We start from the raw sequence: 17108 nt of genomic DNA on the forward strand, positions 1-17108 counted from the left end.
AGCCTTAAATATAATTCAGTTTACTAAAGAGGCATATAGGGAAATCATTCACTGTGTTAACAGTTTTGCATCAAAGTAGCACTGATAACATTCAGCTTTTTCAAACCATTTCTACCTCATATGGATTAAATGTTTATCTACAATTTTGCATCAAAGTATCACTAAATACATTCAACTTTTTCAAAATAGTTTTACCTCATGTGGACAAAATGTGTATCTTTAACAAAACATCATGATATCTACATGTCAGTGAGTATATTGTTTCACAAATAAACAAATAAATACATGCTGCTAAGGACCGGCCATTTTGCAAAAACATTTTATATTTTTTATTTATATATTTTATTTTAAAATGCCCACTGTTTCATTACCCTCCCCCAAAAAGTGTATTATTTTTTATAACCCTCCCCGAGAGACTGACATATTTGTAGGTGACCGGATTCCCTCTGACCCAGCCACCCTTATAAAAAATGACTGGTCCCTTACATAACTGCATCTTTAAAGATCTGACTTCTATTCTATGATTCTTTGCTCCCTGCTTCAGATGGAGGTGAGGGGAAATGGGGTTTAACGTCGCGTCCAAGATTATTGCACTTATATAGCGACGTGCATGCACGTGTATGTGTGTGTGTGTGTGTGTTTGTGTGTGTCTGCTTGTACTAGTCCGATTTATAGTGCGAGCACACTGAGATACCATGCCGCAGTTTAACATGAATACCCCACTCAGACACAGTATACTGACTCCGAGCCGACCAGTCCTTGTTTTAGCCCTTTAATGCTGAGCGCCAGACAGGGTAACAACAAGTACCATCTTTTAACGTCTTTAGGTATGACGCGGTGCTTCAGATGGAACCATTATCTGGTTACTTAGTGTGTCAATGGCTAAACATAGGCTGTCTAGATACTGCCTGTACATAGACGTGTTTCCCTCAGTTTCTAATGTGCAGCAACCTTCCATTGACACATGAACACATTTCATTTGTTTTCATTTCAAGAGGAAATACAGAGATACCCAGAGATACCCTGAGTGAAGAGTGACAGAGGATCAATGGTAGGTCTTGTTACAAGGGATGGAATAGTCTGTTATTTACCCAGGCACCGGTATGTATCGAAGCTTGTGATTGGCTATATCTGCCACCTCTAGGTAGCCACTCAAGTCTCTCGCAGAACCATCTGAAAACAAATAAAATACAAAGCATCAGCAGACATTTAAATATTAACATGATAGCTATGCGATAAATCGAAAAGAACAATGAAGAATGAAGCATGTTTTATTTCACGATAAAACATTGTTCTATCATGACGTCATTTCTGGAGATTCAATCATGCTCTCGCAACTTGATGACGTCATATATTGGATGAAGTTAAACTTGAGAGGAAAGTGCCTAGTGAGTTGTTCCCATAGATGTAACTGGGCAGCACAGATAAATGCAATGGCTGAATAATCACATCCAAAAGCAGGAGAGACATGACAATCGGTATTGGGAGAAAAGGTACAGGTAATCGACATGAACAACATCTTACAACAACCATAGTCGCCTTTTACAGCAAGCATGGGTTGCTGAAGACCTATTCTACCCCGGATCTTCATGGTGTCTTTCTTTTTGAAATATATCTGACCAAATTTACTGTTTATGTTTCAGAAACTAGCTGTCTTCCCTAACATGGTAAAAAAGTCTTGTCTGACCGTATCATTATTATTTTTATACAGATTAAAATAAATAAATGCAGCAAAGATGGTTTGGGTGATCCTGGCACAGTCAGGCTTATCATCAGCTCAGGGCCCTTGCCCCCTCTACACGCACCCCAGACAGCGAATGGGACTTTTCCTAGGAAGCGCTGCCCAGTCAAACCCACCCAGAACGTTTCGGAGAATGTGAAGACTCCCCAACACTGCAGCCTTCTGCATTACCCAGATTGTCAGAAGGGCTGCATTCCTGGTAGCAAACCCAGGTACTCTCCCAATGTCAGTCAACAGATTGAGAGGGGTACCAAGATAGAGAGGTATTATAGTTGTAGCATTATCATAACGTTATCATTACAGAGTGAAGAAATCACCACTGACCTTTAGGGAGGATCTCCTTCGCGACCTTCCACGTGGGGAGGGCCCGGATGATCTGGCCGGACTCTGGCAGGAAGACGTTGGTGGAGGCTGGGTTGGGGGCCGTGGGTTTGGACAACAGACTCAGGAACGGGTCAGTCTTGGACTCGGAGCTGGATGTAGGGAGAGGCTCTCGTGTGATGGCGTGAACTTCTGTGGTTTCCTAGTGTGTTTAACAGGAAAGGTATTTTAGGTATTTTAAAAGATAACTAGGTTAAAAATAATATATATGAAGAATTACCTGTTTAATTATCCTTATGTTTGAATTTGTCTTGTTTTTTAGCTATTTTTTTTAGAGTTTTTTTTAAGAAATCAAAAAAGGGAGAGTAACAGATAATTAAATAGAAATACTGTGAACTCTTTTTGTAGTTAATCTTGAATCAACCCATGACATATTTTTCTTATTTTGCCTCCTAAACCTTACGGCAAATAACGAAATTACAGAAAAAAATATAAATAAAATTGATTATACTGCCTACATCTTCATATCTCCATTCTGTTGTTATTTAAACCCGGTCCATTTGCCACCACTCCCTCGTCTTATGCCAGATTCTGATGGCACTAAACATAGCCATCCAATCAAAGTACTCGGTTCTTCCATGGTTGAAGCTAGCAGCGATGTAACCAGTATTCGATTTGTTGTGTAATGTCTAAAATACAACTGGGTGTGTCTTGCAACAAAACGACCTCCCGTCATAAGACACACAGAGAAATTTGGTTTTTACTTTTAATGCAAATAAATATATCAAGGCCTCACTCGTAGATGCAAGTTTGAACATAGATCTACGTCGGACTTGTGTTCAGAAGAGTCAGGTAATCGAGTGGTTGTCAATTTAAAGCTAAGCATGTGCTAAGCAAGAGACACAAGAGATGGAAAAGACATCACTTCTGAAATGAAGTCATGGTGGCGAATGGGCCCAGGGTAGACATAACAATGGAATGACAAAGTAGACAGTTTAAGAATAACAACTTCTTTATTTACTATAAAGGCGATATTTCAGTAAAGATCCTAAATCCGTTGTCAAGCAAGAAGTTGGAATCCATAATTTGTGTCTACTTTGTCATATGTCAACTTCTAAGTAATGCCTATCAAGCAATTCATCCATCATCTACGTGGAGACGTGGCAATCAACATCAGCCTTGCTTGATGTACCGTATTCAACGTAATAAGCGCCCAGGGCGCTCTCAAAATTAGAAATAGGGGGCTCTTATCTGAATATAATTTTGGTGAAAGAGTTGAAAGACCGTACATTTCGTGCTTTATGCTGACAGCCTGAAATGTTACAAAAGAAAAGTCTGGGTGTATTACACACGACAGATATATTTTTCAAAAATTTAATTGCCCATAATTAAGGGTGCATATAACACACGAGTGCGTATTATACAGGAAAAAATAAGTCTTGTGTACATTGATCAATCTGAAGGGGTGCTAATTGGGATTGTTCACAAGCAAATATATTAGCAAATATTGCCGTGGGCGCTTATTAGAGCGGGACGCTTATTACGTCGAATACGGAATAAGGATCCATACGCAAACAGTAAATAAAGAAGTTGTTATCTATAAATTGTGTCTACTTGGTCATCCGTCAACTTCTAAGTAATGCCTATCAAGCAATTCAATGACAACACAATACGCTGGATAATCGAGGCTGAACCCCCCTCATCTCTCACCAGGTCGGGGAAGCCCAGCAGAACGGTGGCGTAGGTCCCGGGGGTCAGCACGGCTCTGTTGGGACTGGCTATCTTCTGGTCAAGGGCCTTGCTCAGCACGCTGTCACTGAGGGGGGTGGTGCTGGTCAGCAGCAACTTCTGGTCAAGTTCTGACAAGGACATGGTGGGTGAGTGTTTGTTTCTTTGTTTGTTGTTTAACGCGGCACTCAGCAATATTCCAGCTATATAACGGCGGTCTGTAAATAATCGAGTCTGGACCAGACAATCCAGTGACTGACATCATGAGCATCAATCCACGCAATTGGGATCAATGATATGCATCAACCAAGTCAGCGAGCCTGACCACCCGATCCCGATAGTCGTCTCTTATGACAAGCATAGTCGCCTTTTACGGCAAGCATGGGTTGCTGAAGACCTATTCTACCCCGGTTCTTCACGGGTCAGCTTAATGTTGATGGAAAGCCCAAAGTGATGCAGGTCTCAGACGTTTACCACCAAGATCAAGGTTATGGTTATGCTGACAAACCTAGAAACATAATCAGAGTGATTTTGTCTTTGTCTCATCCCTTTCCCTCCTCCCTGCTTTCTCAATCTCATCATAATCAGATCTTTTACTCCGAACAGTGCCTGTCTGTGTGCAGATCTGACAAACACTCCATAGGACGTCATGTCAGGTCAGCCAATCAGCTCAAGAGCTTCTGAATCATTCATGTAAAAGTGTAAAAGTTCGCCTGACGAGATCTCTTGTTGTCAGACCTTCATGCAGACAGATTTGTTTGTTTATGTTTTGTTTAATGCCGCACTCACTAATATGCCAGCTATACGCCGGCGGCGTGTTAATAATCAAGTCTGGATGATGCAATCCAGTGATCAATATTGCGAGCACCGATCTATGCTGTCAGAAGACAAAGACACCATCAACCTCATTGAATTGAATGAGTTTGTTTGTTTGTTTTTAACGCCACACTCAGCAATATTCCAGCTATATGACGGCAGTCTGTAAATAATCAAGTTTGGACCAGACAAGCAAGTGATTGATATCATGAGCATCGATCCACGCAATTGGGATCGATGACCTGCATCCACCAAGTCAGCGAGCCTGACCACCCGATCCCGTTAGTTGCCTCTTACGACAAGTGAAGATCTGGGCTAGAAAGGGTCTTCAGCAACCCATGGTGACAATGTGATACCTCTCTGCGAGACTCTGTGGTATTCTAGAACTGAATGAGATTGCCCCCTTTCTAAGTCTCCTCTCTCCCCCCCTGCATCCCGGACACACCCCGTTTTCTTCATCAGCATCTCACCTCCCTGCTCCTTCACAGGCTGCAGCATGAACTCAGCAGGCGCCGTCCTCTCCATCACGTACTTGCTGCAAGGGAAACGTTGCCAGCATCACCAACAGTAGAGGCAGTGCAGTGAGTGAGTGAGTGAGTGAGTTGGGTTTAACGCCGCTTTTAACAGTATTCCAGTTATATCAGGGCGTGTCAGCTTAATGTGGGAGGTAAGCCCGAAGTGATGCAGGTCTCAGATGTTTACCACTTCGGTGAAACCCACGAGCACGGGTATGGTGCTGACAAACCTAGAAACATAATCGGGGCGAACCGGGATTCGAACCCACAATCATAGGTTTCTGGCGTGCCCAAGGGACGCAACTCTGCACAGCGAATCGCTGCGCCTTAGACGACTGGGCCACCAGTTCCCCTGGGAGTGCAGTGAAGATACTTGTAACTCGGCAGCCTTTGATGTCACAACATCACAACTGTCCGATTTGAAAAGAACTAACATACCTGAGAATGTTATTTTAATATATATGCTTACCAAGCTTTTGAAAACATAATGTTTGAAACAGAACACACTGAGGAGCATGTACAAGTCCAATACCTGACAAAGGACAAGCCATCTGTAATACCTACCCTTATACACTAGACTCTGTGACAGCTATCGGTTATACCTACCCATATACACAGAACTCTGTGACAGCTATCTGTTATACCTACTCATATACACAGAACTCTGTGACAGCCATCTGTAATACCTACTCATATACACTGGACTCTGTGACAGCTATCTGTAATACCTACTCATATACACTAGACTCTGTGACAGCTATCTGTTATACCTACTCATATACACTGGACTCTGTGACAAGCCATCTGTTATACCTACTCATATACACTAGACTCTGTGATAGCCATCTGTTATACCTACTCATATACACATAACTCTGTGACAAGCCATCTGTTATACCTACTCATATACACATAACTCTGTGACAGCTATCTGTTATGCCTACCCATATACACAGAACTCTGTGACAGCTATCTGTTATACCTACCCATATACACAGAACTCTGTGACAGCTATCTGTTATGCCTACCCATATACACAGAACTCTGTGACAGCTATATGTTATACCTACCCATATACACTGGACTCTGTGACAGCTATCTGTTATACCTACACATATACACAGAACTCTGTGACAGCTATCTGTTATACCTACCCATATACACTGGACTCTGTGATAGTTATCTGTAATACCTACACATATACACGGAACTCTGTGACAGCTATCTGTTATACCTACCCATATACACTGGACTCTGTGACAGCTATCTGTTATACCTACTCATATACACTGGACTCTGTGACAGCTATCTGTAATACCTACACATATACACTAGACTCTGTGACAAGCCATCTGTAATACCTACCAATATACACAGAACTCTGTGACAGCTATCTGTTATACCTACCCATATACACAGAACTCTGTGACAGCTATCTGTTATACCTACCCATATACACTGGACTCTGTGACAGCTATCTGTTATACCTACTCATATACACTGGACTCTGTGACAGCTATCTGTAATACCTACACATATACACAGAACTCTGTGACAGCTATCTGTTATACCTACACATATACACAGAACTCTGTGACAGCTATCTGTAATACCTACCCATATACACAGAACTCTGTGACAGCTATCTGTTATACCTACCCATATACACTGGACTCTGTGACAGCTATCTGTTATACCTACTCATATACACTGGACTCTGTGACAGCTATCTGTAATACCTACACATATAAACTAGACTCTGTGACAAGCCATCTGTAATACCTACCCATATACACAGAACTCTGTGACAGCTATCTGTTATACCTACCCATATACACAGAACTCTGTGACAGCTATCTGTTATACCTACTCATATACACTGGACTCTGTGACAGCTATCTGTTATACCTACTCATATACACTGGACTCTGTGACAGCTATCTGTAATACCTACACATATACACAGAACTCTGTGACAGCTATATGTTATACCTACACATATACACAGAACTCTGTGACAGCTATCTGTAATACCTACACATATACACTAGACTCTGTGACAAGCCATCTGTAATACCTACCCATATACACAGAACTCTGTGACAGCTATCTGTTATACCTACCCATATACACAGAACTCTGTGACAGCTATCTGTTATACCTACTCATATACACTGGACTCTGTGACAGCTATCTGTTATACCTACTCATATACACTGGACTCTGTGACAGCTATCTGTAATACCTACACATATACACAGAACTCTGTGACAGCTATATGTTATACCTACACATATACACAGAACTCTGTGACAGCTATCTGTAATACCTACACATATACACTGGACTCTGTGACAGCGATCTGTAATACCTACTCATATACACTGGACTCTGTGATAGCCATCTGTAATACCTACACATATACACTGGACTCTGTGACAGCTATCTGTTATACCTACCCATATACACAGAACTCTGTGACAGCTACCTGTTATACCTACTCATATACACTAGACTCTGTGACAAGCCATCTGTAATACCTACCCATATACACAGAACTCTGTGACAGCTATCTGTAATACCTACCCATATACACTGGACTCTGTGACAGCCATCTGTAATACCTACTCATATACACTGGACTCTGTGATAGCCATCTGTAATACCTACACATATACACTGGACTCTGTGACAGCTATCTGTTATACCTACACATATACACTGGACTCTGTGACAGCGATCTGTAATACCTACTCATATACACTAGACTCTGTGATAGCCATCTGTTATACCTACTCATATACACTAGACTCTGTGACAAGCCATCTGTAATACCTACACATATACACTGGACTCTGTGACAAGCCATCTGTGATACCTACCCATATACACTGGACTCAGTGACCAGCCATCGGTTCGAGTCTATCTGGTGTATGGAGTGGATGTTGACTGGCAGTGAAACAGAGTGGGACAGCCCTTCTAATACACTAATGAAGTCCACAATGCCACTGAAATATAAGATAAAAGACAATCCAGTGATAAGCATCAATTTGTCAATGCTACTTGCTTTGTGAAATACACTTTCAGCAAGACTTCCATGTTTGTTTGCATTCAGTGAATTAAAAAAGATATCTATATATTTCATATCTATTTCTTACTTCATATTTTTTAGGAAAAAAAAAATCAATAACTAATAATTAAAATTTATACTCTGCCTAAAATACTAATCCTATATGAGCACTGACAAGAAAAACAAATAAACAATAATCGATGCAGAATTTTGCTAATTGAGTTAGTGTCAGACGACCCATATGCCAGTTGTTGGCAAATAATCCACACTAACTGTATCCTTCCCTGGAACCCTTCATTGGGCGACAATACGTAAATAATTATATCATCCTCCACTGTCCTCATGACAGAACAAGTGACCCGTGAAGATCCAGGGTAGAATAGGTCGTCAGCAACCCATGCTTCCCGTAAAAGGCGACAATGCTTGTCGTAAGAGGCGACTAACGGGATCGGGTGGTCAGGCTTACTGACTTGGTTGATGCATGTCATCGCATCCCAATTGCATTGGTCGATGCTCATTATGTCAATCACTGGATCATCTGGTCCAGACTTGATTATTTACAGACCGCCATCAGATAGCTGGAATATTGCTGAGTGGGGCGTTTAACAACAAACAAACAAACAAACAAACAAACATAGAGAGTCTTACCCATTCTGTTTGTAGAACACAGCAGTGTTGTAGCCATCGGGGGCAAACGATGGACACAGGCGAAATGGATTCTGGAGGAAAGAGTTAGCGAGTTAAAAACTTAGTAAAATAGGCAATAATGAAGGAAACACTAGAAAGGCATCTTCTAATGCATGTTCTAATGTCTATCTTGGTAAATCAACACATCTATCTAGGATCAATGTGTCTCTAAAAAGAGCATACTTCACATTCAGAACTTCCATCATGTTTACCGACAAGTCTTACCTGAATTTTGAAAACGCAAATAAAAGGAAAATAAATGTTGTCAAAACTTATTATTTAATATATTCTTTAAGGAAATAAATCGCAATTTAAATTTTAGTTTATACTTCTGCTTGTAAACAATTGTAAAAAAGAAAATCTGGAGAACCAGAAGCTCACCTTCACTAGGTGATCATAAAATTTCAGTTTTAATGATGTGCAAAACTACCAAAGTTCACAAGAGCGACCAGAGAAGTATAGTTCACGTTATTACAGTTAGTCACATGCAGTTGCATTTCCTGCGAAGGATAGGGTTTTCCTCACAACTATTAGATATGACGGCAGTAAAGAGGATGTCTGTTAAAATTTGTCTTACATATGTGTGTAATTCTCAGCCTAAACAGCAATTTACGAGTGTGATATAACAGAGGTAGGATATTTGAAGGAATCAAGTTTAATTTATTCCAGTTAGTCAGGAGAAGATTAACATGGACAAATCGGTAAGTGCATAATTGCTCCATGTTGAATACATACCACAACTTTCGGTGTTGATGTCGGGAAACGTCTTTTCTCCGGGGGTGTTTCAGGAAGCACATCACTCATCAACCTCGTCACCTCGCCATTCTCAATGTTCACCAACAGAACCACATTAGTCTGAAACACAACAGTCCAGTATTTTACAGCCGGGACACCAGAAAAGGGCTTCATAAATTGTACATGTGTGGAGAATCGTCCATGAATCGGTATTATGAGCAATGCTTCAACTAAATCTAGATTGGAATGGGTTCAAGACTTGTCCACCTATAGTTTTCAGACATTTGTTTGTTGTTTAACGCCGCACTCAGCAATATTCCAGCTATATGATGGCTGTCTGTAAATAATCTAGTCTGGACCAGACAATCCAGTGATTGATATTGTGAGCAAAGATCCACATCATCCGTGTAAGACGACACCTAATGGAGTCTGGACCAGACATCCCAGTGATTGATATTGTGAGCAACGATCCACATCATCCGGGTAAGACAACACCTAATTGAATCTGGACTAGACAATCCAGTGATTGATATTGTGAGCAACGATCCACATCTAGGACGACACCAATCATCCAAGCCACAGTGCCCGACCACCTGTCATTCTTATGACCAGCATAGGTTGCTGGGGACATTGTCTAGCCTATAACCCATACAGGAATATCAGACATTCCACCACTTTGGCAGCAATGAGCATACACTCACCTATGCCATCTCTATATTCCTTCAAAATATTATCTACACCCAAATGTCCATAAGTTTAATATTATTTTATCTACAACCAACACAAAGATGATTATTAATATCGCTTAATATCTGTATCACAGTAAAGAAGAGAGAACACGTATTTTATCATTGTGACTGTTGCCATAAATATGCCATACATTTTGTACAAAGGGCCTGTGGCCTGTACTGTACTGAATAAAGAATTCGAAGAGTTGTTAACATGAAACACGCACCACTTCTTCATGCAGGATGACGGAGTCGTCTAAGGGAGCTGAGAGTGCCTGTATCTTCACGCGGGGCTTGTAGGAGCCGGACGTGGAGGGGAAGACATCGTACAGATCCACAAAGTTGCAGGTCTTGGTCTTGGTGTTCATGGCGTACAGACCGATAGGGTTGGCTGTGGCCACGTAGATCATGTCGGTCTTGTTCTGGCTAGGACTCCGGTGTGACGCTGAGATGAAAATGAAATGAAATGAAAGCAATGATATTTGTTTGTTTGTTTGTTTAGTGCCACACTCCAGCTATAAGACGGCGGTCTGTTAATAATCGTGTCTGGACCAGACAATCCAGTGATTGATATCATGAGCATCGATCCACGCAATTAGGATAAATGACATGCAACAACCAAGTCAGCGAGCCTGACCATCCAATCCCGTTAGTCGCTTCTTTCAACAAGCATAGTTACCTCTAACGGGAAGCATGGGTTGCTGAAGACCTATTCTACCCCGGATCTTCACAGGTCGAAAGCAATAATATAGTACCCAAAATTTGAAAGGGTTATTCTGAGTGTCCACGAGGGACCTGCATATGTGTGACTGGTTGCTTGCCTGCATCCCATATTGCCATGAAGCAAGCTCAGCCTCATTTAAGAGTGAGTGAGTGAGTTGGGTTTAACGCCACTTTTAACAGTATTCCAGTTATATCACGGCGTGTCAGCTTAATGTGGGAGGAAAGCCCGAAGTGATGCAGGTCTCAGACGTTTACCACTTCGGTGAAACCCACGAGCACGGGTATGATGCTGACAAACCTAGAAACATAATCTGGCCGAACCAGGATTCAAACCCACAATCATAGATTTCTGGCGTGGCCAAGGGTCGCAACTCTGCACAGCAAATCGCGGCGCCTTAGACGACTGGGCCACCCGTGCCCCCCCTCATTTAAGATCAGTAAAATTAACACGCAGTTCAAGTCCACCAGTCGCTGTCCTCAAGCTACGTAACAACATAAAATAGCACCGTGTCCCTCTCAAAAGTTGAGTAGTATATGTGAGTGACACGTTTGGTTAATACCACTTACAGTAAACAAACTATAACAAACTAAAAGGCATCACTAATTTTAGTTTGTTAAAACCGTAGTTCGTTATAAGCAAAGAACATATATACAGCAAAGTCAGAGACAAAAAAAGGAGTTTGTTTTATCCATCAGTTCATTATAAGCATGTTCCTTATAAACGTAGTTTACTGTGTAAATCAAGGCATGTCAGCCTGCTATGGGAGCAATCTCATTAAAACCAGATCTCGCTACTGCTAAACAAAGATCTGAGGACATCCCAATAAGGGTCACACCAGAATGACCTTTCATCCAACCAATCAGAGGGTCGCTTACCAGATCATGAAAGTGACAGTCGGAATGTGTTTTCTAATCATGCAACCACGAAATATTTAACACAGGGTATTCCGAACGAAAGTTACGGGTTTTATGATTATATGCATAAAATCTAGGCCATCTATAAGCCATTCAAGAATGTTCCTATCAGTTTTAATTTTTAATCGAGAATACGTCAAAATATGTTTCAAAGGGGATTCGCCAGTTTGAAACTAGTGTCGTAAAGCTCGAGAAAGCTGCCTTCTGACTGGCTAATGTTGACATCTTGTCAGTCATTTCATTGGTCGGTCAAAATTTGCCAAAGGTCGTTCTGACTTGACCCGTAATGGGATGTCCTCAGATCTTCGTGTAGCGGTAGCGAAAACTAAGATCTGATTTTAATGAGATTGGCTATGGGAGGAGAGGGATACAGGTCTTATTTACATCGATATGGTGTCGACAAATCAAGAATCCCAATCAGGGCAAGTCTGGGTTGTTGCAACATAAGATCTTTTGGGATATGGGGGCACGAGTGGCCCAGTCGTCTAAGGCGCCGCGATTTGCTGTGCAGAGTTGCGTCCCTTGGGCATGCCAGAAACCTCTGATCGTGGGTTCGAATCCCAGGTCACCCCGATTATGTTTCTAGGTTTGTCAGCACCATACCCGTGCTCGTGGGTTTCACCGAAGTGGTTAACGTCTGAGACCTGCATCACTTCAGGCTTTCCTCCTAGATTAAGATGACATATACATTGTAACTGGAATACTGTTCCAGCGGCGCTAAACCCAATTCACTCACTCACTCACTCACTCACTCACTCTTTTGGGATACAATGCCTCAGGTGACTTGGCCACCAGTGACCCACCAACTTGAAATATCATTTGATGATGATGAAGTTTTTTGGCACTCAGATTAAACTATAAATAACTGCAGCAACTCTATAGAAAAGATACTGTCAAATTTGTGTCGTATTTACGTACCTTTGCTGACGGCAACATCACAAATAATGTTCATCTCTTCCATAGGCAACTGCCAGTACGCTTCCTGTTCAGTGAACATGGACGATCGGGCTTCCGTTCTGTCGAGAGGCTTGGTCTCCAGATACATTCCAACAGGACCCTGACAGATAAACATAGGTTCTCAGAGAGGTTCCTCATCTAGGAACAATCGTAACTGCCTTTTCTTAACATAGACCTGCGATGATCGTAGCGCTAAGACGATCGGAACTCCCTTATCTTAACACAGACTTAGGATGATCATAGCACTAAGATTATCATAACTGCCTTATCTTAACATAAACTTACGCTGATCGTAGTGCTAAGACGATTGTAACACCCTTATCTTAACATAGATTTACTATGATCACAGCGCTAAGACGATCGGAACTCCCTGATCTTAACATAGACTTACGATCGCCATTGTTGGGGGCTCTAACAACAACGAGGTTCCCTGGGGCCAACAGGGAGACTGTCTATGCAATAATGAAACCACTCAACCACTCTCCTTGCTTTAGATATGGATAGTATATTGATACAAAATATTAATAATTTAAAAAAATGATACATTCGTTTTTAAGTAGGATATTGTTTTCTCAATCATGTTCTTAAAGTTTTGATTTCAGTGACAAACTATATGTGAAGTGTGCAGTATTTTCTCACTCTCGGTTTACCTTGACTCCGATCTGTGAGGTGTCAACTGGCAGACTCATGAGTGACGTCTTCTGTCTCATCCCCTGACTCGACGTCTTCCACTGACCGATCACCTCGAAGTTCGGCAGCGGAAACCTGCAAGAAGACCACACAACATCACAGACTGGGGAATGGTCATTACTTCTGAGAGGGGACAGTGAGTGCGTGAGTGAGTATGGTATTACGCCGCTTTATACTCCAGCAATGTCACAGCGGCAGACACCAGAAATGGGCTTCAGACATTGGGAATTGAACCCGTGTCTTCAGCGTGACGAGCAAACATTTTAGGGAGTAAACTGACTATAAAGTCCAGTTTCCACCCTTGCGGAACTAGGCTAGAATTCCAGAGTTACATTTTGGCTGGACGAACGAGTTTATGCATAGTCCAATCAAAATCGCGTAACGAAGATATCTGGATCATAAACAACATGGATTTCAACGTGCAGATTTCGGTCGGTTGTAGAATTTGCAAAGCATGTGTACTGCCCCCTGGACGTCGACAGATAGTTTGCAAATCTTTCCATGTTTTTAATCAAGGTGCTCACATGATTTGATGCACATCGCGAGGTAAGACCCGTTTTATTGAAATATAGATTTTGATTATTGATCAGATCGCCTTGATTGAGCTTAGCTAATTTGTTTGAAACAAATGCAAGTGATATGAGAGATGGAATCCGATTGGTCACTAGTAGGGACATAGAAGGGACATAACTCATAATAGTCACTGGTGACGCTACGGTCGAGCCCATAAATTCCAGCCTAGTTCGGCAAGGCTGGAAACTGGACTTTTATAGTCAGATAACTCCCTTGCCTCGGGAAGATGTGTTTTCAAGACTGACCCTATCACAACAATATGAAAATGACAAGAAAAGTAAGTTTTTCATGACTCACTTGAGGAAAATTCAGTCATGAACATCTTAACAAAGTAAGGCCTTAAACAGAATTTTAGTTACGTTTCAGCCTGTCAGCTTGGTGTCCGAGGAAAGCCCGAAGTGAAGTACATTTAGACATTTACCACTTTGGTGAAACCCATGAGGACATGCTGTATGGTGCTGACAAACTAAAAATCGCGATCAGGTTAAATTACGAGATATACATGTAGTTTCATTTGGAACTCATTGCGTTAAAATGTCCGAGCATTATAGTTTGTTTGTTTGTTTGTTTGTTTGTTGTTTAACGCCTCCCTCAGCAATATTCCAGCTATATGGCGGCGGTCTGGAAATAAATGAATCTGGACCAGACAGTCCAGTGATTGACACAAGCATCGATCCATGTAATTGGGATACAATGACATGCATCAACATCCGAGCATTGAAAAACACAACTTTGTTAACACTTGTTTATTGACAATGTATAATACAAAAGTACCTGTTTGACAAAAGTGACTGACTCAATGTTGTTCTGATAACTATTGATGAAACCTATTGATATTAGAGTGGTATCCACTTCACAAACACGAATAGTATGTATCAATAAAGGTATTCATACACAGTGAAAAGTCCGAAGATTCCTTGGATCCCATTTTTCATTTTCAACCAATCAGATTGCTGCACACATTCATTTTACAATTGGGGGAAATGCACAATATATAGGATTCTGGCATGCCTAAGGGACACAACTCTGAAGTGCATGTTGCCAACTTTACCATCTGGAATACCATGTATGTCATGCACAGTTCAATCTGAGGCTGGGACGAGTCCAAATTTACTGCCCGGGTACCCACCCACCCCATTACCCGACCCTACCCGGGTACCTGCTGTTGGTCTCAAGAGATAGGTACAAAATATCCGATTGGGAAACATTTGACCGTACTGTCAAAATGTATTTAGATACACGTATAAAATGTTCTGGTCATGCATATGTAAGCAAGGATTATTTCCTACCTAAATATCATCCTGGGGGAAGTTTTACTCTAGAGTATAGTATAGGATAGGATTAAACAAACTGGTATGGGTTCAAATTCACTATGGAGAATCATCCTGACACTAGAGAATTTCATCCTCGGGATAAAAAATAGGGTAGGATAATATTCACTCTTACACATGCACTGAAGTTGACTGAAGTTTTATCTTTATGCAAACATATAAAGTCAGAAGGAATGGGTGCATAGTCGGAAAGAAAGGTGAACATTTGTCACTTATTGTGTAGCCATAGAGTTCTAGATAATTTTTGCAGTTAAACAATGTATCACGTGAATAACCACGGGTCCTACTCAGAACCCATCCGACCCGGGTACCCGAGTTACTCGTCTCAGCCCTAGTTCAATCCCATTAATTCACTTACTGGCTACATAATTTTATGAGTGAGTGAGTGAGTAAGTTTGGTTTAACGCCACTTTTAACAGTATTACAGTTATATCATGGTGTGTCAGCTTAATGTGGGAGGAAGGCCTGAAGTGATGCAGGTCTCAGACGTTTACCACTTCGGTGAAACCCAAGAGCATGGGTATGGTGCTGACAAACCTAGAAACATAATTGGGGCAAACCGGGATTCGAACCCACAATCATAGGTTTCTGGCGTGCCCAAGGGACCGACTCTGCACAGCGAATCGCGGTGCCTTAGAAGACTGGGCCACGCGTGCCCCCCATAAGTTTATGATGTGATTGTACTAATTCACAACTTACAAATGTTGCACTTGAGTAGCTTTGAGAATAGAGGTGAATAGTGTTGTGAATTAGAAAACACATGAATAGTGAGGTCAGATTATAGAAGCCATTTCTGTACAGTTAGGAGAACATTGTGATACAAAGTCTGAGTGCCACCTACAGTTTTGTTTGTTTGTTGTTTAACACCGCACACAGCAATATTCCAGCTATATGACGGCGGTCTGTAAAATAATCGAGTCTGGACCAGACAATCGAGTGATCGACATCATGAGCATCGATCCACGCAATTGGGATCGATGACATGCATCAACCAAGTCAGCAAGCCTGACCACCGGATCCCGTTAGTCACCTCTTACGACAAGCATAGTCGCCTTTTATGGCAAGCATGGATTGCTGAAGACCTATTCTACCCCGGAATCTTCGCGGGTCCCAGCGTTGCCAAGGAGAGCAGTGCCCCCTACCATGCACACTTGTCATAGTTCTGGAAAAGCCGCGGGATCAGCAAAGGAGAATCGGTTCACAAAATGTCAGTCAAGTATATCTTGTAGACTAGTGGCACGTCCAGTGACAGTATCTTTCTCTCAGTCCTTATGCACATGGACACATTTACATATACCGTATTCGACATAATAAGCACCCAGGGAGCTCTCAAAATTAGAAATAGGGGGCTCTTATTGGAATATTATTTTGGTGAAAGAGTTGAAAGATCGTAAATTTCTTAGTTTATGCTGACAGTCTGAAAAGATACAAAAGAAAAGTCTGTGTGTATTATACACGACAGATATATTTTTCCAGAATTTAATTGCCCATAATGAAGGGTGCATATAACACAGGAGTACGTCTTATACACAAATAAATAAGTCTTGTGTACATTGATCAATCGGAAGGGGTGGGATT

The 17108-nt window shown here is 41.5% G+C and overlaps 1 protein-coding gene across 1 annotated transcript in view; it reads right to left on the reverse strand.

Moving 5' to 3' along the window:
* The window catches only part of LOC124121858 (von Willebrand factor A domain-containing protein 8-like), a 72118-nt gene that overhangs the window by 15424 nt on the left and 39586 nt on the right, over positions 1-17108 (reverse strand). Inside the window, exons 25-34 of the mRNA XM_048388774.1 lie at positions 13587-13701; positions 12898-13036; positions 10569-10786; positions 9614-9733; positions 8840-8910; positions 8004-8129; positions 5077-5141; positions 3773-3921; positions 2066-2264; positions 1092-1173 (exon numbers count right to left, since the gene is read on the reverse strand). Coding sequence (XP_048244731.1) covers positions 1092-1173; positions 2066-2264; positions 3773-3921; positions 5077-5141; positions 8004-8129; positions 8840-8910; positions 9614-9733; positions 10569-10786; positions 12898-13036; positions 13587-13701 — 1284 coding nt within the window. The remainder of the gene's footprint in view (positions 1-1091; positions 1174-2065; positions 2265-3772; positions 3922-5076; positions 5142-8003; positions 8130-8839; positions 8911-9613; positions 9734-10568; positions 10787-12897; positions 13037-13586; positions 13702-17108) is intronic.

The sequence above is a fragment of the Haliotis rufescens genome, unplaced genomic scaffold (assembly GCF_023055435.1).
Source record: "Haliotis rufescens isolate VD_foot unplaced genomic scaffold, xgHalRufe1.0.p SCAF_79, whole genome shotgun sequence".
In the NCBI taxonomy this organism is placed as follows: Eukaryota; Metazoa; Mollusca; class Gastropoda; order Lepetellida; family Haliotidae; genus Haliotis; species Haliotis rufescens.